Genomic DNA, 24648 nt, shown 5'->3' with positions numbered 1-24648 from the left:
GCAGGCACCTACCCTGGCTGAGCACATGTTCTAAATCTCTGCCCCTGCACTTCCTGCATTTCCCTATATCCTGGTGGAGTTTCTAAGGCCACTATTAGGGTAAGGAAACACTTCCACAACTTTATTTGCAATTTACACAGTTACAACTCAGCTAGCAGATAGAAAAAGGCAGTCCCCTACACAAGATATTTTAAATGAATAAAACATCACATTGAACGCTAATTTTTACAGAATAAAGGCATTCTTGTTCAATATATTGATTGGTAATGCCTATTCTTTGAATGATATGCAGCAGGTTGCACTTCCTAGCACCATGACAGTAAGAGTACATAAATAGTGCCTGTTGTTAGTGTACACATCAGGGATCACTCTGGTTGGCTGGCGGGAGTGTTTCCAGCTGTACATCTCTACTTCTGGTTGATGATTACAAGACAGTAACCAGGTAAGCAATTATTATCACGGAGAGGCAGATCATGGCTGTTGGGAGGGGCTTCACATAGCTTCCTGAACATAACAGACCATCTCAGGTAATACACATGTGTGATGCAGATCCTCCATGATTGAAATCCAATGAATGAAAGGGTAAGGCCAGGCACAAAGGGTTAGGCTATGAATGCACATTGTGAGAAGTATAATGAGTAGTGACATTAGAGTAAGCAGTTTCAGTACAAGGGAGGATATTGTATAACTGTGCAGGGCTGATGGTAAAGCTGTAAGTCATCATTAAAGTGGAAGTAAACTCCCTTGAACAAAAAGTCACCAGGAGGTAAAGTCCTTTTATTCCCTGCACTGCTACAAACCCCTTTAATTCTCTGTGGCATGTCATTCACTGATTGGTTGCTGAAAGTATGGTGTCACATGGATTTCTAGAAAACATTAGAGAGGTTTCTTATAGATATATTGAAAACAGGTATCTTTTGGAATGGAAGAAAGTATACTCACACCTCCTGCAGCCCCTCTCTCCTTATATGCATGTCAGACACCTATTGGATACAGATTTGGCATCGCTTTTAGCTCTTTGGAGACCAATCAAGGTCTATGTTTTCATAATTTTTTTATTTTAAACTAGTTCTGCTCATGGAAGCCCACGGAGAATTTAGAGTCAAATGTTGCTGAGTTCACCCTGAGTATCCATCGTATTATAGAATACATATTGATCTTATAGCATTCAAATTGCCTGTTTTCCATACACATTCACTTGATCCAAAGTATTTTCACTAAATGCTATTACATTACGTTTTGGGCACCATAGTAGCCAGTTATACTCCTGGATAGAACATGGCAAGCATTTGATTCATAGATTGGCAAATAACATATTACCAATTGTAGCATTTCCACAACAGCGTGCTGCAGATAAAAAGCAGGACTCAAATCTTTCCCTGTGTACATTGCAACAAATGATATGGTTTCTTCATATTGTTATCTGTGTCACTTGTAACAAGTTAGGCTAGAGAAGTGGAGAACTGACACAAATCATCAAAGGCTAAATGAACAATCATTGATGCATTGACTTTAAGGCAGTTGTTATTTTTCTTATTACTTTTCATTTTCTTTATTGCATCCTAGCTGCTGTATTACTGTGATACTACAATTTAATTAAGCAGTCCCTAAACAACCTGGTCTGTTCATACCCAGTCAAGCAGACATTCAAACTACATTTTGGTAAAATGAATGCAGATGGTATATTCGAATTGCAGTGCTAAATAAAAAAAAAAATTTGAAATGTATTAGTAACTATTATAGTGACTTCATTTATAAGTCATGCTGGGACCCCATTTCCTTTCTCTAGCTCCAAGCCTCAGCTGCCTTTATGGGTGACCAAATCTGATAAATGGCCAAGGGGTCATTTCCACCCAGCAAGTTCAAGCCCACAGTACACATATCCAGCCCTGTGATCACCTACACCCCTACTCACATGTTCTGAAGAAAATGTCTCCTACTATATCTACATTGCAGAGGAGCATCAGCGGTATCTAGATTTTGGTCCAGGGTAAAATATGTTAGTTTGTCCATTGGAAGGTATGATAGTAATAATAAAGCATTACACAACTACAATCATTTGCAACAGGTTAAAAAAATGTTCATAGTAAAGCTGACTGAGAACAGTAAATCTAGGGCCCATTTCAGAGGAGGGTAAATTAGGCAAATGCCCAGGGCCCTGGTTTACAGAGCGCCAGTAGTGTATGGAGCTGAAATTCTGTCACTTGAAGCCTCTAATTATTTACCCAAGGAGCTATTTTGTCTGTAGGAAAACTATCTGCTGTTTTGGTTTTAAAAAATCCTAAAGTAGTAAAACCTGAATAAAAAAAAAATGTATTGTTTTGTGGTGACTACATAATTATTATTAATACATGTTAGATATAGGACATTCAAACCTTTTGCCATTTATTCCTTGAATATTGAAATGCATTAAACAATTTGGCATTCCTAAAAATCACATCTACTGAAAATTCAAACCAATTGCTTCCTTTAATTCCTATGGGGCATAAAACAAGGAGGTCAATTGATTCATTAAATAAAGGTGTGGTGTATTTCATCCTAATACAAACATAAATAGCAGCTCTGTTTTTATAACCACATACAAAAGTGTATTATTGTGTATGTCCAATACATTTTTTTTCTCTCAGTAATATTATAATGAAAAAGTGTTAAAACTCTATTTATTGTTTTTACAGCAGTCTGGGTTCTGTAATTGAGGTTCACCCTTACTTTCTGTCCTGCTGACAACCTTTTTCTAAATAGGAAGCGGGGGAACTTGTTTAACAGCAATGAAAACAAAAATGTGTGATGTCCTGTGTCAGTAACAGTTAAATTTTTATGCACAAACTGGGTGAGGATATGTTTTTAACCATCATGCCTGGGATACATATAGACAATATAGAAACCAAGGTAGAAAATTGAAATTGCAGAGAATCAGAGAGTTAGGTCACACAAGTAGTTAGGGCACACAAAGCCCAGTGCTGCCTTTATGAAAGCTAAATGCAGGCTAAGTATACTCATTGCAACATGGAACTGAACTGGAAATCTTGGAACTAAACACACCATTGTTCTTGCTAAATCGAGCACACATCACTTTCAAATGGATGCCTATTTACAGAGTTTACAAGTAGAATCAATATTTACATTTTAGTTACATGCACACTTACGTAGTCAAAGAAATTACCGAATGCTGCAGAACACAAAGCAACCACACTTATATAAAGGAAATCACACCTATTTTTCACAGTCATTATTGTGTCATGTATTTATCATTAAAGTTCCCCACATCCAGTCCTCTCACTGGTCTATGAATAAGCTATTATCTCCATTGATAAGGTCTTTCCTGATATCTTCTCATGTTATAACCTCACCTTAGGGGTGTAAAAAAACAATAGGCTGCAATAGAGTTTGGGACTAAAGTGTCAATTTCCTTTTCTTAACCCCTACAACCACTATTCACAAGACTTTTGTGCTTACATCACGTTACTACAATTTGGCAGTTATCAAGAAGGGCTTTTGGAACCAGATGAGTGTGAGATTCTGCTACAAAGGGGGATTGAAGTAAACTTCTTTGTTTCAGCTCATTTTTAAAATTGCTCTAGGTCATGGCAACGTTTACTGATCCCACAAGCTGTAGGTTACAGCCATAGAAAAATATTGAGGTTCATGCTTGCAGTAAAAAATGTGCTGTTTACCACTCCCAGGTGTCTATAGGCACCCAGGAGGGTCTTCCCTAGTTTTCATGATAATCTCCAGATTACTTCTGAATTTTAAAATAGGTGGGCAGCAGGGAGGTAAGTATGTAGGGATTACTGGTAAGGCTAGGTCTAAACTTTTTTATATACCACAACTTTATGAGCTATCTAAGCACTGTGCTTTAAGAATTTAAAAATAAAAATAAAGGTTTGTTTTGATGAAAACCATTGCTGTTTAAACCTCATGAACTGACTGCTCCTAATAAATTCAGCTTTAAAAAGATGCATTTTTGTTTTTCCAAAATACGCTTTATTGAAAAATTTACATTAATTTCCAATATTATGAGGGAGGTACAAGCAATATTATTAAACAGGATACACATATACAAATAACATGAGTAGGTAATGTGAAATGGGTAAGTAAGCCAAATACAACACATTTAAAAAAGATGCATTTTTTAGGCCAAAAATAGAGGTTTGTTTTTGTACAATATTGCTGCTCTAGTCACGGGAGCTGACTGTTTAGTGAACTGAAAGTTGCACATTTTTCAAGAACAAGGTTGATTTTATTTTACCAATATTATTGTTTTTGTCCCAAGAGCTCACTATCTAAATCCACAGTCTGTGTAGTAAATACAGTTTTTCCAACGATAATTTGTCTCCCAACTCACAACATTCGCTTTTTTTGGGAAATAATCCAAACATATGCTTTAAACATATTACATTGGGTTTTAAGTTCGGAAATTTCTAATCATTTATTTTGAAGATCATCTGAGCAACTTTTTTTATTATAATACATGAGAATATAAATTATGTGACATGAGTCTCTTTCTTTGGGATCAGAGCTGACTCTCTAAGGGATGATTGTTTTTATAAAGTGGATGGAGATGTGATCCCTTTGTATAGTATGGTGAATAAGGGGGTTAAGTGTGAAATGTATTCCAATCAGAACAATTCTTGGTGCCCATACCAACCAGTCACAATTCAGCACACAAATGTATTAGTTTATAAAGAATTGTAATACCAAGTTTGTGTGTAGATTTGAGATAAAAGTGCAAATGTGTTGGTGTTGGGCACAGCCTAGCCAGCCTGATCACGTTATTCTATAAGTATGATTGCCCAGTCTAATCAAGCCTTCATGTTTAGGTCTATATTACCAGAAAGAGAGACAAATCCCATTTACCTAGGAATGGTCAGCCAGCAGATTCATAAAGATGAAGTGGTTAATTGTGATCTTATATCTGTAGCCAGTGGAACCCCACTGTTGTAAATGTCCTTCCTTCTTTACTCACATAGGCTGTGATGTATCTGTCCTGGCTGTTTGTTGATGGGTTTTCTGCTGCTCATTGTCCTTCTCTTCTTTTATCCATCATGGTTTATATACTTGGTATGTTTATTTTCATCTCTCTTGTTCCTCTTAATCATCAATTCTTCCTAATCTACTTATATTTTCTCCTTGCCTACATTCTCTTTTATCTGACAATTTTATTATAGATTTTTCTAGTGGTTGCTTTAAAGCCCCATTATTGGTTTGTTAGGCCACAGTCCTATTGATCCTTAAAGCATCAAAAAGGTCCTGATTTACAGGACTGGAGAAGATAGACTACCATGGAAAACCTGGTTGACCCAGCAAACCTGGACGGGATTTCTTCAAAATCATTAGCTAGCAGTTAGCAAATATTTTCAATCCTAGAATAGATCCATTTAAAGGTTTGTGGGATCACCCAGGTACTCTCATGTTTTTTGTCTAACTATAAAAATGTATTAATAAATCCTTGATGATTCAAGTTAGGTTTCCAGAGATAATCTTTTTTGACAGACACAGGAAACCTATGCTGGGAAGATATAAAAGCTGTTGTGCTGCTCTCCGTTCAAAAAATGCACATTGAAAGTTGCCATTCCACACTTTTTTCTTCAATACTTTGATTTCCTGACGGATAAAGACCCGATATGACATAGGCAATTGCAGAGAAGGACTTTTGGCAGGGCCCCAACGTTCCTTATCAGCATACTTCTTCTAAATTAATGAAAATGTCAATGCTAGATGGGCAGCACCAGGCAATTCTCATTTTTACAGGGAGGTCAGAAATTGTCATCTCGGTATTTTCTTCATGAAATATTGTTTGGAATTAATGAGAGTAATAATACTAGCTACTGTATACTGTCAATTGTTTGGTTAAACCAACCGAGGTTAAAGAAAAACATCTGATAAACAAAAGAAGAGTTGAGACAGAGAGCAGCAAATGTGAACTACAGTGCCCAATACAACCATCCAGGAGTGATGGATGATTGGGCCTGGTTTATTAAAGCTCCCAAGACTGGAGAAGATACCTTTTCATCAGTGAACCTGGGTGATCCAGAGAGAGTAGAGAGCTATGGAGGGATTTGAAGGCAAAGCACAGGAGCTTGAATTTGATAGTTTGATTTGATTTAAATTTGAAGGTGAAATAGGAGCCAGTGAGGAGCAGCAGAAGAGGAGTGGTGGGAAGGATGGATAAGTCTGGCTGCAGCATTTCAGTTCAGTTCAAAAACTGTAAAGATTGCAGATATAACATTTTTTTTTATTTTACTTTGTTCTCCTTTTTTTTCTTACCTCTGACTTGTTTGTTGTTTATAAGAAGTTTTTGCATGGGAAGTAAAACATGTTGATGTCAGAGTATGGGAAGTAGAAATATCGACGTGCAAGTTTATAAGTAGACGGTCTGGAAAAGGAAATAACACATATTTGTTGCTAGGAAAATATGTATTGAAAGCAAGGGAAAATGTATGACAGATAAACTCCAATGATATCTGTCTTAACTGAAGCATATGAGGTTAGGCACAAGATCATCAACTTTAATAGCTACTAATAAAAACCAATGCAGCTGATGATGACTACGGAACACTTCAAAGGACAGGGAAAATATTATCACACCGATCTGTAGTTAAAAGAAGTATCTTATACAGATTGATTGTGTGTAACCAGTGCCTAGGCTATGTACAGAAAAGAATCTGAAAATAGGTACCTGTTGCCCATGTGTGAACTAAGGATGAGTTTAGTCTATCATTTTATTCAAGTGGTTTTACTGCTCAGGGCTGCTTGCACAAAATAGTTGACATTGGACCAAATAGGACCATTCATTATCTTTTATTTGACCAGCAGAAGAAGGTGGCAGCATTACATATATGTGGCATCCAGGGGTGGTTTGCTGTCCCTGCCACGTCCGTAGACTTGAATTGGTGTCCCTTGAAAATGCTTGAAAAAATATGTGCAGGCTTTGTTTGAAAGGAGTTTTTACAAGCCGTTTAAAAAAAAAGTGAAAAACAAGGAACTGCCCTGCTGTGCTTTTGCAGCCATATGCAAACATTATGCACAAGAATTTGCAAATGCCTTAAAAAGCCCGGTGTTACCGCTCCCAGGTGCTTAGTGTTTGTCAGTAAGTCAAATACTGCTAGTCTGAACCTTTTTTATTTTTTTACAGAACTGTCAAAGTTTTGTTGCTCTTTGCTGGATTAGGAACTCTGAGGCTGCTGAATTGAGCATTTGTAAGGCCCGTCCCTGTGTTTGTAAATATGATAGCCATATTCATAGGGTGCTGAAGGTAGCTGATATTTCACTGACCTGACCAGCAAAACTTATTCCTAATATATAATAATATTAGGTAGGGATTTTTGCTAGAAAAGGCGATATATAAATTAGCGGTTTACACATGTCATTTTGACCTACTTTATGTTTTTTTTTCGGACACACTTGAGAAGCATTTGAACTGCAGACATTTATTCCTGATGGAATGAGGTGTGTTCCATATGAATGTATGTGTATGGAACAGAAAAAGGCCATGCTGGCCAAGTATGCCAAGTATCTACCTCGCCCTATGGCAGCAATGAAGAGCTGGCATATTCCCCATTGCATACAAGGGACCTCACAATCTTCTACATGCCAGGAAATAAGACATTTTCCTTGTCATAGGTCACTGACTGACAGACTGTGAAGAATATAAATAGCAAAATGTATTTATAAACAGGATATACATATTTCTCTTTTGGCTGAGTTCCTTCTCTTAGAAGACTGTTGTATAAAGAGAGGGGGGAAGCCATTAAATACTTTAGTTACACCAGCATTTATCATCAGCTGTTAAACCAAACTCATATTCTTCACTTGTAACTCCAAATAGTTGCAGCTTTCAACTCCCCTGCTGAGGGAGCTTGTTGTAGTAACGATCCTCCACTCTAGGGGGCAGCACTGCATTTCAGATTCACTTACTTTGCACTCTGTTCCGTACACAGAAGTCGTACGGAGGGCAAAGTGACAGGCGGAGGATGGCCATGGGCAGACTTGTATGTGTGAGGCGAGCTGCGGCTGTGCTGAGGAGGTGTAGCAGCACCGGGCCCCCTCCTCCCCCGCTCACTGTCACTGTACAAGAGGGGGGCATAAGGTAAACCAGCACCCAGGCCAAAGTTTACTGCCAGGGAGGAAGGGGTTACCCATGTCAGGGTTACATATGTCTGCCCTGTGTGTTATATGTTTCCTGTCAGTAAGGGATGATAAGGGGCTCCCACTGATGGTAATGGTATAATGCATTCAAGTTTAGATACAAAATATGACTTGCTGTGTCTGCAGTAAACATGTCTGAAGGCGAAAACAAGCCAAAAGCAGCCATGCTGGGTGTCCTGCTCTATAATTGTTGTGTTGCTGTGTGTTATAGTGCAATCCAGAGCTGGCCCGCATGGCTGTCCAATGCTGAGCCCCCTCATTACACTGGAAGGGGCAATGTACAAAACAGAGAAAGACGCAGTGACACACAGCAAGGCCACACATGATCAGGGACAGCGGACATCGCTCTGCAGTGCAGCAGTCCCAAGAATTTCTGCAGTCCCCCAAGCCCCAAATTACGCAAAGCGGCTTATGTGATTGGCTGGACAGAAAGAGGGTGCAGATCCTTTCTGTTGCAGCGGCCTGGTGGTTGGGTACCCCAGTCCTTGTGTATTGCACAGATTTGGAACATGGCCTAAGTACTGACAATCACATTGTGCTACTGCAGTATAACCTGTATATTATTGTGCTAAGATTGTAGAACCTACAAACTCCATGCAGATTCAAACCTGAGTGCTAACCTCTGAGCCACGAGCTGCCATAACTCAATATTTGTCACTTGAAACAAACTTTCCTGATTGTCTCCGGTAACAAAAGTGTGATGGATGAACCATGAGCACTGTACACATCTGTTCAATGGAGGGGAGAGAATGAGGAAGCAACACCCACTGTGCTCTTCTCCATTGACTTCAGGACGGTTCTCCATTGAGTCAGGACGGTTCCATAAACAACGTCAGGCGACCCTTGTACACATGTCAGATTCTCGCCCGAGACGAGCCCAATAGTTTGTATTGGACGAGAATCATCTAACACAGGCGTGGGCAAACCTTTTGATTCAGGGGCCACAATAGGTTCTAAAATTTGGCACTGAACGTGACGCCATGATGATATAATCCCGCCCACTCTCATCGCAGATCTGAGCCTGCAATGGGAGAGCGGGCGGGTTGTTCCACCCACTTCCCCGAGCCCAGGATTTGTACAGGGGACATGGTCCGCGGCTTTGGCCTTCTCCTGACCCTGCTAATGAATAGGAGCGCAAGGCCTCTCAGGATACCTATGTCAGGCATTCCAGGAGGCTCTTGGGTGCTCCTTCTGTGCATGCCCGAGCATCTTTTCGTTAGAAGAGAAAAATTTGCTGCTCTCACGCATGTGCATTGAGATCGGGAAATTTTTTCAACCTACGCTACCCGATCTTGCGGTTAGGAAAAATAACCTGGAAAAAAAGGTGGAGATGGCGCCCGGCGCGGCGTCTCTGGCGCAGATGCCGGGACGACACAGGACCAGATGGAAGACACCTCTGGACTGATCAACTGCACTGCAGGATTGAAGGTAAGTGAATTATTTTTTGTTTTAGGTATTTTTAGTTTAGTTCCTCTTTAACTCAAATGTGGGAAAACAACATCTTTCAACATGAGCCCTTAGGTAAAAACTAATATTGACAAATAAAAGTGAATGGCCAACCAAAACATTTTTTTGGAGCAGAAAAGGCTTTTAAACCCCTATTAGATTATTGTTTCCTGTCCTAAACAACAACAAGAAGAAGTAATGGAACTCTTGTTTTCTTACCCTCACATACCCTTTCACATTTATGGGATGAATCTTACCAGCAGGGAAACAGCAAACTTGAAAGAAGATCTAATCGTTTGCTACTTTATCCAAAACTAAAGACTGCCAATACAATTATAGACTTGATCAGATTTATGACATACTGGCATTGTACTATGATCAATGTATTGATAACAATTGCTGTGCTGGTAGGCTTTCAGTGTAAGATTTCCTAAATCTGAATAGCAGGTGTTTGGGACTTTTGAACGTTTTCTTCACTTTATTCAGGTTTTGCATTCCCATAAAGTTCTGTAAGGATGCAAACCCACTCAAAGCAGGGGAAATGCAGGTCAGAAGGAGGTCAATCATAGGACAAATGAGTGGTTGCACACCATACTTTCCTACCCAGGTGACATTACCATGACACCACAGAATAGCCCAGTATGTGCTGCAATTCTAATTAATGCAAACTTGTGCCATCAACACAATTATCTCTGATACTTACTTTTCTTGCTTCCTGTAACTATTCATACTCACTGACAGTAATATTTAGAGGAAATAATATTTGGTAGAAAACCTGCCCATTGCCTTCACCCACAAATTGCACTTACAAAGTAAAAAGTAGTGAATATTGTCCAATCAGCATTTTGCTTTCACTGTTCTAAGTGCCCCTTAATTGACACCCAGGTCACATGATTTCCTGTAATTTAAGTATAATAGAGAAATCCACAGAAATCAGTATAACATACATACTTACCAGACATTTTGTTACTGAATATGCTGAATACTTATCTCTACATTTACACTTGCAGCTAGCTAGGCTAAACTATTAAAAAAGAACAGCCAGCCATGGCAACACTGGGGAGGTTCTGTACACTCTGTGCATTCCTGGAATTCTAATATCCTGTTGGAATGTGATGCACTCTCTTCTCTTCCTTCCAATGTATTTTTTTATTCTTGTAAATATGACAGATGAAAAGAGAAAGAGAACTATAAGACCTGCAGGGGAACTGGGGGGAGCCAGTGTAGAAAATAAGTGTAACTACACTAAAGCTGTACATAGCAAATGTAGAATGGGAATTTTTTTGTGTTAACCTCGTCACACGCACAACTTTTCTAGAGCTGCCCCAACTCTGTGGAATCCTTCTTAGCTTGCTCCTACGTTCTGCTCATTTAAAAGTGCTCTCAAATCTCATCTTTTCTAACTTGCCTACCTGTCTTCTGTCTCCTAAACCCTCACCACTCCCCATCATTCCTTATCTCTCTTATTGTGTGATAATTCCCCCACCTCTTGTAAGCTCTTCGGGGCAGGGTCCTCTCATCCTCCTTTGTCACTGTCTGTATCTGTCTGTTGTTTGTAACCCCTATTTAATTGTACAGCGCTGCGTAATATGTTGGCACTTTATAAATCCTGTTTATTTATATAAATATTAGGCCAGGTTAAACGTTTTTCTCATCCTCTATGTATATATTGTCATCTGATTGTACAAATGTCATTTGTTCTAACCACTCTAAACTTAAGAGACGGCACAATTAGATTGTCATGTGTCTGTCCAGCCCTGGCGTGTGACCGATTTACACCATGTATATGTTAAAATGAGCCCTAACAGCTATTGTGTCACCTTATAAGAAAGGTACACACTATGTTTGTTTCTATCACTTTTATTGGATTAGAAGAGTTTAATTCTGTCTCTTTCTGCCAATTCCAATTTTGAATGCAATATCTGAATACACTGACGTTAGTAGGACATTTACATGCGGCATAAGTCAGTGTGGCTCCTATTTATTTTTTGCGTATTCTTCTTTGCATAGCACATGGAGTAGAGATTTAATGCCTTTAACTGCTGATCAGATGATACTATGTTGCCAGTTTATTAGTTAAAATTTTGAAAAAGGGAAATTTATCAAAATCCACAGGATTTATAGTAATGGAGGTGCATGTAGACCGGTGTTTGATATTTGTGAGATATTTATACAAAGTTTTTAGGTGTACTATAAATTTGTGTGATTATAGAGTTAGTACGACATAGACGTATTGTAACCTGACAGTTATATGGCAAATGACATTATTCCTTGTGACTCCTTCATTATTTTCAGTAATTTTAGGTAATTGTGTCTAAACATGATTGATTGCACACCATGCTTTCCTACCCTCAGGTAACAGTACCATGACACCACAGAATAGCCCAGTATGTGCTGCAAATAAAATTTAGTTAAATATATTTCAGGTTTTTTCTATAAACTGTAGAAGAAGGCAACAAGGAGGTGCAGATGGCAGTAACTCAACCCGCAGTTTAGATTACTGGAGTCAGTTACCATATAATTTCTGTCTGCGGAGGGTTGCAGCATTTTACATGTCACCATTGCTCAGGGCTATCATATTGCTTGTGTTCTCTTTAGCAGGCTGTGAATGTTTTAGGTGGAGTTTTCATTTAAAGGACACATAAAATGACTTTTTTTTCCCCATCTGTAATTCAAAACTAAAATGAATGTGTTTCTATACAGGAAAATTACTATGAACAATCCACAGAAACGTAACGCCTTATCACTTTCCATGCTGCAGTCTCTTCAGAATGATATTTCATATGAAGCTGATGATATGAATTTAAGAGTCATTGTGATTGCAGGTATCTATAGATTTAAATATTGTTCAATATGTTTTGTTTGTATCTTTTTAACCTGAAATGCTTTCTGCAATGTATCCCGAATGCACTGGATGAAAATGCCTTTATTGGTACTTGTTGATTGGTATTGTTGATTATAATTGCTCCAATTTCAAAATGCATTTTATTTGATGTTTCTTGCACATTTTTTGCTGAGTTGAAACATGATTTATAAATATAAAACTATCATTAGCAACCTATTCTTAATGCAAATGTTATCATGTTGTTTCAATTACCTGTAATCTCTATATGTAAATAACCAATACAAGTTAATTTGCCAAATGAAAAAAACCCATTTCTTTGTTTTTGGTTTTATATTTATGAATTATTATCTCAGTCTGCCGTATGAGTGGGGTTTGGCTAAGTTGTAACATACTAATGGGGATAAGTCTGTATCCCTCCTGTTTCATAATGAGTTTAAAACATGGGAATGTTATAATCTTTCAAGATATTAAAATAATATTTTTTTAGCTAGGCATTCTTGTCAGAATTTGACTTTTATTTTTTAACGTAAAGGTGGCTACACGTCTCCTCACATTTCTTGATAAGTATCCCTGTGGTGAAACTCGGGGTACTTTGTTATAATCATATAGCGCCCTAATAGAGAACGTGGCCTGCAGTAGCCAACCATGCTCTCTGCTGGAAGACTTGCTAATGTCACCCCTGGAAAAATAAAAGCTGTAACCTGGACTTGGACAGCAAGACAGAGACAGAATACTTAGGAAAGAAAAAAAATATTAATAGCTTTGCATTACCTGAAGATTGTCAGTCTTCATTTGTCCATATGTTCTCTATTCAAGGTGCAAGGGCCTTGGCCCATACTAAGGGCTGTCACTGTCAGAATGAGACCAGCCGAGAAATTGGAAAATGCATTAGTTCCCCTGTGGTCCTGGAAAGAAAATCTTTAGAGCAGACACACCCACAGCAGGACTTTCTCAGGGTGACTTCCAGATAGAATGTTAACATGTCTATTCAAATAGACACCGAAAGAGTATCATGCGACTGACACCTGCCAGTGTTTTTGCTAAGTACATTATCATTTATTGCGACGCATTCAATGTGTCCCAATACCGACTGCACATTTCAAATAATCCTGCACTTGCTCAGAATATCTCAGCAATGCTTAAGACAACCACAGAGGTGAAACTCTCCCCCTGGAACATACACTGTGCAATACAGCATCCAGACAGTCTACCCAAGGTAAGAGTGAGCTAGAAAAGCTCCTTTCAATGAGGTCAAACCTAACAAAGGAGCCAAGCACACCAGAAAGCACTGGACAAAACCCAGGATTACAGGCTCAGAACTGAAACACTGAAACAAGTTCACAAGGATTCAGCAGCTTAGATATTGTTATACATGCACCTATGAAGTCTTACAAGCATTTACCAGTACACATTTCCCTGGGACCAGCCAAGACAAACCTAGTAGGCCATCTAGAGCTGTGGGCGCCAATCTTTTGGATGTCACAAACCAATAAATTTTTGGATTCTGGGCCGCGAATGCGCGGGGAGCCGTGTGTCACTCAAAAGGGAAGAAACTTTCCCCAGAGTGACTTCATGATGCCAGAACCCACCTACTCTCCCATCGCAGGTCTGAGCCAGAGATACAACCCGCCCTCCGCTCTGAGCGATGCATACAGGAGACATGATGGGGGTGCACCAGCCAGAGCCGTGGAACACCAGTTGGGGACCGCTGATCTAGAGGTCTATTGTATTCATCAATCTAGAATAGACCCTGGATTTGCTGGGGCAGGTAGGCAGTCATCATCCTGGAGACAGCAGTAAAAAATAAATGCCAGGGATAAGTGCAGGTCTAAAATTTTAAAATAACATCCTGGAAAGTTTGACAGGGACAGGGTCAACCTATATTTGATACCCAGAAGGAAATGAACACAAGGAGTTCACGTTGTGAATTGGTAGGCTATATCTGATCCCTGTGTAAAGTTGCAGAGCCTCCACATTTTCAATGCTTTGAGAACAAAACTCTCTAACTGCAGCCTTGCACAAATCAGAGATCTGAAGAAATAAGATAGTATATTTTCTTTTTATTTCAATTTACAGCTGAAGGTCCTGTCTTCTCCTCTGGCCATAACCTAAAGGAATTTACGTCTGCACAAGGAAAAGAGTATCACGCAGAAGTATTTAATGCCTGTGTCAAGGTGAATATTGTGCATATTTCAAATGAAGACAGATTTATATTCTGTCAGTGGTTTTTGTTTTTATTGTTTGATTTGAAGCCATTAAAAATGTTTTGTGATTTTCATGGCTAAGTGTGTCTTTAAAATACAGAAAAGCTTTGTTGGAAGTGGGGAAGGATTAGAACCGTCAGGTTTTTACTGTTATCCAAGGCTCTGTTAAAGAGATTTACCTTCACTTCCTGCCCTGCTGACAATGATTTTACCAAAAAGGAAGTGAGAGAATGTATTTAGTTGTATTTAGAATTCATACTATGATTATATGTTTTTTATGTGTGTTTGAAAGTTACATATAATAATATGGGCTCTATTTATAAATTATTCCCACAGTCAATTCCTATGAAATCTGCTGACTGATGGTTGTATCTCTCTACAGGTCTCCTAGTAAAACAGTAATTTGTTCTGCAACCTTGTGTCCAATCACTTAAAGTGCACAGCTGTCACAAAAGGAAATGAATAGGAAAGAAATAATATTATGAATTGACAGGGGAATAAATTATAAATAGAGCCCTATGTATTCGTGTAACTTTTAAAAGATAACACATATGCTTTGTTCAGACGTAGGTACACATGTCATTAAAGAAGCCAGCTGTGATACCCCTTATATATATTTTTATGTCATGGGTACTTTAAGTAGGGAAATTACAGTCCTAAAGAATTTTTTACAACATATCCTTCAAGCTTTAAGCAGCAGAGTTTTACCTCTGCTCTTCTGTAGCACAATACTGATTGAGCTTGTGACACCAGGCATTTGTCAGCTTTATGTGAATGCTGTAAATAGTAAACGGAGTTCAGTGCTCCCGAACACAGGGTATGGCTCTGCAACTGGCAAGAAGAATCACAGTGAAAATAGAAAAAACCCTTTCAGTGTACACCTTAAGGCTTGTTAGAATATGGACTTTGATTGGTTTATTTTCTGTTTAAGAAAGAGTCATGTCATGGAGTGTTTGTACATGTATTTTTACTCATTTAAAACTACAGTAAGTGAGCTAGTACATGTGTCCCAAGATGGTTTGAGCTATACGTTCTTGTTAATGTATTTGGGTGTTTAGTAAAAATTATTGTTGTTTGCAGCTTATGAAAACAATCCAGACCATTCCAGTTCCTGTTATAGCTCAGGTTAATGGACTCGCCACAGCCGCAGGGTGCCAGCTTGTTGCCAGCTGTGATATTGCCGTGGCATCTGACAGATCCAAGTTTGCTACACCAGGTGTGAATGTTGGACTTTTCTGCTCTACTCCTGCTGTTGCTCTGGGAAGAGCCGTACCAAGGAAGGTTAGAATGCATTCATTATTTTTTTTTTCTTATATATCTTGTTTGTATTATACCTTGTCAACAAATGGCCACTTTTTTATTACACTATATAGGTTTTTTTAGGAACAGAAAATCAATGTGCAAAAAATGTATAATACTGTAATACTAGCATGATATAATGATATACCTAAAACCATTTGTCTGTACTACACAGGCAAAATCAAAAGTGGGGTTAATTTCTGCTTGTCTTTCCTCTCCGCTGTACTTGTAAGATAGTGTGAGCAGTAGTGCTCATTCACTGATGCACCATGTCTCCTTGACTAATCATTGAACTCCTTGTATTTTGTAAAAGTCAAGTATTTGACCAAGGAAATAAAGGAGAGTATAAACATCAGGGCTGAGAATGAAAAATGTTGCTTTCATTGTTGCAGCACCATTGGTAATATTTTCTTTTGATGCTATTTCAAAAATGTAACATAAATGTCAGTCGAAACAAAAAAAATTGGTTGATGTCATCGGGGAACAGAACAATTAACCTTTCCCATGTATTACATTCACTTGTTCACACTATACAGAATAATTTGGCTCAGCACAGGGGGTGCTGGAAGGAGCATAAATACTTTTCATCGTGTCCACATATTATCTCCTAATGACCTTTGCAAAAAAATAGGTGTTATACATTATGGGCTTTGGGACAGTCACAGCTAAAAGCACCATATAGACACCCCTGATTTCAGCTATTTTAGGTAACTGTTAATATATTAAGATTGTTTAAGCTTACGGAGGTTTCTTCAAAGATAATTCCGGGACAAAGGGTGCATTCCCATACACCTTCACTTTAAGAGAATTCATACTCATGAATTGTTGCATTGGAGAACCTTTTACCTGTTCTGTTATTTAAAATTGCAGGTTGCCTTGGAAATGCTCTTTACAGGTGAACCAATATCAGCTCATGATGCTTTGCTGCATGGCCTTGTTAGTAGTGTTGTTCCTGAAGAGAATTTGGAAACTGAAACAATGAGGATTGCCAGCAAAATTTGCCAGGCCAGCCGTTCTGTAGTTGGACTTGGAAAAGCTGCATTTTATAAGCAAATGTCACAAAGTCTAGAAGAGGCTTACAAGTTTACATCAGAAGTCATGCTAGAAAACCTTTCTCTAAAGGATGGTCAAGAAGGAATAGAGGCCTTCACACAGAAAAGGAAGCCAGTATGGACTGAATAATTGGAATAATCACCTACCTACCCACCTACCTGGGAACTATATATATGGCTCAGCGAAAAAAATTGACCATAACAAGGAAACTATATCACCTCAAACAATTGACTTGTGATTTTTTAATGATGTTAAAATGGATATGTATGTTGTGCTTAAATACTTGAATTTACTAATGATTTAGGATTTTTTTTTTTAGCATTAAGGGGTTGATTTATATCAGTAAAGATTTCACTAGCCATCCTCCATTATATATCGTGACTTTGAAGTGTCACTTGTCTGATCTTACCACTTCACATTTTCTTTTTTAACCTCCGTCATTTATCACTATTGCATTCCACTGGAGTCCCAAAAACAGATGTGACCACAATGTTCACGTGGGAAGCATATTGCTTTATAGATCTGTGTATCTCCTTTTTTTCAGCAGTGTGCCAAAGTACAACAATACCTCTGGTTTGTAAAATATTCCATAATATTTAATAATTCTTTTTTTTTTTTATACATTTTATTTCCTAATCACTATCTTTCTATACCGTTTATGGCGTGTCGGCTATATGAAATCAGGTAATGTCTTTTTATTTTTAGACAATATAATATCCCAGCAGCATAATAATCTGCCCAGCATTATAATATTATCCACCACCCTTACAGTATTATCCAGCAGCACCATAATATTATAGGACAAAATCAGGACAATATTAATATGTGGCAACCCTTATAATGCCTGCCAAAAAATGCTAATATCCTTTACCTCTATAATAATATCCCTCAGCGCCAGGATATTTGCCAGTACTGGTAGCAGCATAACACTCCTGTTTCCCAGCACTATAATACTGCTCCAAGCACAATATTAACATCACACAGCATAATACTATTTACAGGCACCCTAAACATGTTATCCAACAGCTTTTCCATAGGATATATGTATATCATCCATCAACATAACATTCCCCACACCAGCACTGTATCCTCAACACCATTGTAGCATCTCTTTCCACCACTATTTTCCTAAAGTGGAACATCAAGCAAATGGATAAATATCAGGTTGAAACATATATTTTCTGTTCTGTCTACCAAAGGGTTTTTTTCATGCTGGCCTGCCTTTATAATTGAGTCAGTTTTTCTTACCACCACAAACCACAGATCCTAGAAGTTAACATGCCATTGTAGCCAGCAGAATAACTGCACATGAGTGTGATGCACATCAGATAAAAGCCATTAAAAGGTATTTAAAAATGCCTTGTGCCAAATATCGCATAGTCTGAGCTTGGAGCTTTTTAATTACAACAGAAGAGCAGATGTGACTTCACAGTGACAGCAGCAATAAAGAAAAGATTTCCATATTTAAAATGTTACCTAAATGTTGAAGTGGAAGTAAACTCTCCTCCACTCACTTCCTCCATAGTGTCAACATCTTCACCCAGTCATCTTCTGAGTTCAACTGATGACCTGAATGATGTAAGTCCCACATATACACATGGATGTTTTCGTTCCGGCATTGAGGTATGTCAAGAACATACACAGAGCTAAGTGGCAATTAGTTGAAAAGGTTACAACATTTTAGCAGCATTGTCACTTTCACTGTTATATGGGGCTCCATTTATAAAACGGAATCAGACGTTTCCTCAAACATTCCCTGGTGGGAATCCTCCAGGTCCATGTGTTTAAATTGCAGTTATTGATTCCCACTAGGGAATGTGTGAGGAAATGTCAAATTCCCTCTTTATAAACATAGCACATAGTGCTGTCATATTCATGGAATGGTGATCAGTCACTTTCTACTTCACCAGGAAGCATTTTGCTAATTTGAAAGTGGAGAATGGCCCAGGACAGAATGGAGATCTCTTTTCCAAAGTCTCTATTGCGGTTGTATTGTAAGTCTAAAGCTGCTGATCGTCACCTTTTAAAGTAGCTAACAAAAGTGACAATCCATTATTCCATTAAAGTGAACTTCTGGCTGCCTTTTTAGGTATAGTACAGTACAGTATTCATTTATACATTCCACCATAAAAAAAAAACAAGTTGGGTAATTTTAATAGGTGACAATAAAAAGAAAAAAGTAGAACAAAGAAGTGAAGATCTGTTACTATCTGATCACTTCTACTTTATAAAAAGACACTTTAGAAATCACACTTCAATTTGTGTCGTTCCCTATAGTTCCTACTTTGCAAAATAAATATTAATGTAAAATCATTTTGCAAGAAAAGATAGCTATGCTTGTATATAGTTTGACTTTCTACTCAAAAGTCTGCATAGAAGCAGAATTGTATGATTGTTCTTTTCCTAAACATAAAAGTGGCTGCACGTCTCCTGTCAGTGCAGATCAGAAGACCTATGCCTAACATTATGCCAGGCGTAAAACAAACCTTTCCGACGTCTGCTGTCATTGGTGGGATGACATTTGCTTTTGCAGTGTTTTGTGGGAAATTATGTTTTTCACTTCACAGGCAGCTGCTTTGGCGCTGTGTAAAAAGACAACATTTCCTGGCTTCAATATAGAGCAGGTTCGCCTGATGACTAGTGGGCCATACAGACAGGAGGGTTTGGGTTGCATTGTTATTGGGTTGCGACTAGTTAACATCTACTGGAAGGACAGTCCCTCTAAAACAGTGATTTTCAACCACTGTGCCGCAGCACACTAGTGTGCCATGAGAGATCTTCAGGTGTATCATGGGATTACCATTGAAAGAAACTTGAAAGGAGCGGTCAGACAGATAGGAAGCAAACCAAGAGAGAGCTTAAATACATTTCAGTTTATTAAAGGATATAGGGGCTATAATAATGTCCTGTGACCATTTATTACACTAATTTGGGTAATTTACAAAGGAAGGTGGAGTAATCACAAGCCACAAACAATGTTTCATATAAAAGATGGGACCTGTTGGGTTGCTCCGGGCAGATGTTTCAGTATGTTTAGTTCTCTGTTCTACAGATCTTGTATTGAATGGTTTCATTGCAGCTACTCATTCCCTGGATGGTGGCTTTACAATATGTTGTAAATCCCATTTACTATCCCAGTGGGTGGTGTTGTTCTGGTATTGTTTAGAACACAATCAAAGGACATTGCCCTTTTTATGGTGTGTTACATATACATGAATGTTGCAAATTAAAATTTATAATGAAATCTTGCGGCCTTATTATCATAAAGAAACAGTGATGTGTCAGGAGGAGATGTGGGGAGACAATTTAATATGACACATATGATTTCTCCTGATTCTTTAATGAGCATCGCAGAGTTTGTAATCCACACATATGTTATATAAGGAGGGGTACAGCCTGAGAGCTCGCCAAGCTCCAGCTAAGGAACCGGTCTAGAAATGTGTTTCTGGTGCAGAGAACTCTGGGAAGGAGATCCCTGGGGCTCCTTGGCTCGAATGATGTTAGAGGTAACCTGGATTTCTCAAAACTCTCCCTAGTCTATATCTCTCCCCTTCCAATACAGTACTGTATTCTTCTTTGTATAGAATTTATCTTTTCGTATACTCGTAAAACATTGGCTGCTGGTTTGTATAAAGTCATGTGAAAAAGTATGTGCACCTGGGAAAGTGACTTTTTGAAATATATGGCAAACGTTTTATCTTCATCCAAACAGTGCCCACAGAAAAAGGTGATATAACTGACCCTGGCATGGTGTTCACTGGGGATACCACTGATGTAAATGAATGTATAATATAATTGTGCTGTATGAAAAACACAAAGTAAATCACCCTGTAACCTAATTGTCTTTACACAGGCTTCTGCAGACACAAAGGTGGGAATGATCCTGGTGTACGCCTCTTCCAGCAGCAGGGGGCAGCACCTGGCTAATGTCCTGGGGTTTGAGTCCTCAGAAAAAGTGAAATGCAAGGTAACAGTTTTTAAAACTTACAGAGTGTATGTTTTGCCTTTGCTTGGCTGTCTCTACTTTCTGGGTCACTGTCCTGGAACAAGTATTATCCAAAAACATGCAGTTAGGTAATTGGCTTCTCCCCCCAAAATTTACCTTAAACTATTTTAATAACATATGACTGGGATATGGACATTAGATTGTGAGCCCCTTTGAGGGACAGTCAGTGTCAAGACTTTGGACTTTGTACAGCGCTGCGTAATATGATGGCACTATATAAATACTGTGTAATAATAATTTTATTAACAACAAGTTTGCAGCAAGTAAAATCAGAGCTTATGATATGCAGGGTGGCTCAGAGGTGAGCACTTTGTAGCGCTAGGTCCCGGGTTTGAATTTCAGCCAGGACACTATCTGCATGGAGTTTGCATGTTCTCCCCGTGTCAGTTTCCTCCCACATTCCAAAAATATGCAGTTAGGTTAGTTGGCTTCCCCCTAAAATTGACCCTAGACTGTGTTAATGACATATGACTATGGTAGGGACCTTTACTGACATGACTATGGACTAAAGCGGTGCGTAATATGTTGGCGCTATATAAATACTGTGTAATAATAATGCAATCTTGTTCCATGTCAGTAACTCAGAAAGCACTGATTCCATGGGAGCACCATGACAGTAAGTAGCTGCACATAAAGGTCAGCAATGGCTACTCATGCCTGTCTCTTTGTACAGATTTCCTTTGGAATTCTCTTTTTAATTGCACTGCTCTAGGACAATAGTTTTTAGTATATGATGTCATCAGCCTTTGGATACTTCATTATTTTGTAATATTATATTTTCAGAACCACAGAAGATGGTATGGTTTTTCTGTGCTTACAGGACACAAATGAGTAGTCATCATTATGTTCTCTACCAGTCAAGGATCTCTTATGTAAGTCAACATTCATATTAATATATAAACATTTGTACACAGTGTGTTAACTCATTGTAGTAATGGAATACATTTCCTGATGTATGACATAAATAACTTTTTGTTATTTTGTGTCCATTTGTAATCAGAAGTTTGCTACCTATAGCTTATGCCCAAACAAGATTTTTTTTCCAATATTTTTAGTGGGAAAAAAAGGTTTTAACATTTTTTATTGAAAAAAAAATCAAAGAAAAAGTTTAGAGCGCATATAACAGAATATTCATAAATAAATAACAAATTGCTTTGTTACTCAGCAACTTACAAGTCAACTCTAATAAAACATGTATCTAAAAGCAGTGCAAAATAGCAAATATTATGTAACCCCAGTAGGTAGGCACCGTATTGTAACCTAGCCTATTCTGTTGCTATGTGCACATAAAAATAAGAAGGAGAAAAGAGAAAAAGCGGGAAAGAAAAGAGAGGAGAAGGGATGACGGCCAGGTAGGGTGAAGATGGGGGACGTAGGTGTGGAGTGATGGGCAGCAATGATGGGACGCAAAATCTTAGGTAAACATTGCTGTCAACATTCATGCCTAAAGGAAATGCCCAAACAAGATTTTAACACGCCACATCCCCTAGACATGATATACAACTAATAGCTTATATACCATGGACTTTACAGGCCTAACATCTACATAATGTAATATAATTTTTGGTACAGCCTAAAAAAGAATGATGAAGCAGATGTTTGTGTGAAATGCATTATCGGTATAAGGATCCTTTATTTGTGTATTATTATTACCTCCGTTATTGGTCCGGCCTTCATGTGTATACACCTGTGTAGGTAACCTTACCGAGCAATATACTGTATGCTGTTTATAAATGTATGTGTGTGTTTATCTTGTAAATAGCAGTGCTTTCACTATATTTGACATTCAGAGGTAAGAGGTAAATCTGATCATTCTCTACAGCTGAATACCAATAATTTGTTTATTTGCAGCCTATGAATCGACTTTTTATTTTCAGTTAGAAGTAACATATTCTATGTCTGGGTGGAATTTGGAGTTGCAGGCAAGATGAGCGAAGAGAAGCGTACAATCTCTAATGAGATTTTAAAGCTGAGCCTCCAAATTATGTGCCTTCTTACTGGTGAGGTGAGGTCAATGTTATTGCTTGTGTTTTCACATCTTCAATGATCTAATACTATGTTATTATTTAATGTTTATACATAATAGTTAGCATTTTCAATGCTGAAAATAACTTGCTGTTTCAAATCAGCTAAACACAATCCAGGTTCATCAAAACAAGAGTTGTGCAAAGTCTTATAGTGTTTTTTTTTCTTAGAAAGGAGACTGCGTCTGAATAAACTAGCCTAATTCCCTCCATCATGCTGTATAGATTATCTCTATGCAGAAGCAATGGTCTTTTTTTCTTTTTGGAGGTCTGAATAAGTCCTATAGTTCTGCAATCAGCAAAATGTATTCTCCCTGGTAATCCGGATGCTACTGTTTATTAGCAGTGAGCACATGGAACCCCACTAGAGAGACCAGATAGACCAAGGTCATTCTCTGCAGAATGCTGGCAGAAAACAATAAAAAAATGGAAGAATTTGTAGCTTATGTCATGCTTAGAATCTGCTTTTAGCCTTCACTAAAGGGCACTTACAGAAGTTAGGAGAGGCTTCTCACTCAGCACAGTGGCTATGCCACTTAAAACTAATATTTTAGGTTTAGATTGTTTCCAGTGAGCACAATCAGTTCTTAGTTCTTTGAACTGTCTAGGCCAAATTGGATTTCACAGGTGAGCAGATCAATTCCAGTACAGCAGTTCTGCCTACTAGCTCTCTCCTGTTCCTGTTTGATCTTAGAGGCACAAACATTATTCTCTAAGGCTGTTGGCTTCCCATGATTTTGCATGTCCCTGAAAATGCCAGAAACAGAAATACTTTAGTATGGTTTAAATCTTGGCTATATGCTTAAACATCTCTTATAGTATTGTTTGTTGACACTGGGATAGTTTGGTTGTAAAAGTGGCCATATACAGGACATTTTACCTTCTTGATCAAAGCATCAGTAACAACTTATGTAATGTGCTTTGAGAAAACCTGTTAAAAATTCATGTATCCCAAAGTAGCCATTGGTCCTGGACAGTTTGGTTGTTAGCATACAGAATATGTAATCTGTATGTAAAAGTCAAGGTTTACCTATCAATATATTGCTCTTTTATGCTGTAATAAAATTACCAAACAAGCAACAAAATAAACAGCATACTTTCCTACCCTTCCCTATGATGCTGACATAATGACACAAAAAGGCCCCCTTTAATTATTTCCATGGAAAAAAACAATGTGGGCTTCCATTGGGAGTGTGCACCCCTAATATCTACAGTGCCCAGAAACATAATCTGAGTAGTCTTTGACACACTCTCAGGCCAGTTGTTCCTTTGTGTTAGAATTGTGGCACGTCTGGGCACCTTTGGCCAATGTTTATATTGTTTAAAGATCAGTGATATGCTTAGAGGTTTATTCAATGTAATAATGAGCTTTTGCTTTTCTTCCTCCTATTTAGGATTACACAGTTGTAAAGAAGCATGGAGGGCCTGTAATGGGCAGTGAAAACATCTCTGCATTAGAAGACTCTTCTACTAGCATAGCAATCCCCAGCATTAATCTGGAAAACAAACTCATGGTAGAGAAGCTGGTGGAGATAGCCTGTAAGATAAGCAAAGAGCTTGAAGAGGTCAGCACATTGTTATAATAATATTATGTATTATTACATTAATTATATTGAATAATTA

General features: G+C 38.2%; 2 protein-coding genes across 2 annotated transcripts in view; both read left to right on the top strand.

Annotated features, from left to right (window-relative positions):
• The first annotated feature begins 7938 nt into the window (after positions 1-7938).
• On the top strand, positions 7939-17368 carry ECHDC3 (enoyl-CoA hydratase domain containing 3). Its single transcript, XM_072401789.1, has 5 exons — positions 7939-8089; positions 12298-12419; positions 14516-14613; positions 15724-15924; positions 16813-17368. Exons 1-5 carry the CDS (start codon positions 7974-7976, stop codon positions 17122-17124), a joined length of 849 nt encoding a protein of 282 aa, XP_072257890.1. The 5' UTR covers positions 7939-7973; the 3' UTR covers positions 17125-17368.
• Positions 17369-19819: 2451 nt separating this feature from the next.
• LOC140324166 (uncharacterized) overlaps positions 19820-24648 on the top strand; it is a gene marked incomplete in the record, with an annotated part of 11359 nt that continues 6530 nt past the window's right edge. Inside the window, 4 exon segments of the mRNA XM_072401788.1 lie at positions 19820-20962; positions 21785-21873; positions 22853-23006; positions 24420-24590. Of these exon segments, the coding sequence (XP_072257889.1) occupies positions 22929-23006; positions 24420-24590 (249 nt within the window).

The sequence above is a fragment of the Pyxicephalus adspersus genome, chromosome 2, assembly GCF_032062135.1.
Source record: "Pyxicephalus adspersus chromosome 2, UCB_Pads_2.0, whole genome shotgun sequence".
Taxonomy (NCBI): domain Eukaryota; kingdom Metazoa; phylum Chordata; class Amphibia; order Anura; family Pyxicephalidae; genus Pyxicephalus; species Pyxicephalus adspersus.
The sequence above is the reverse complement of the archived record's forward strand: the minus strand, read 5'-3'. Positions and strand labels throughout refer to the sequence as shown.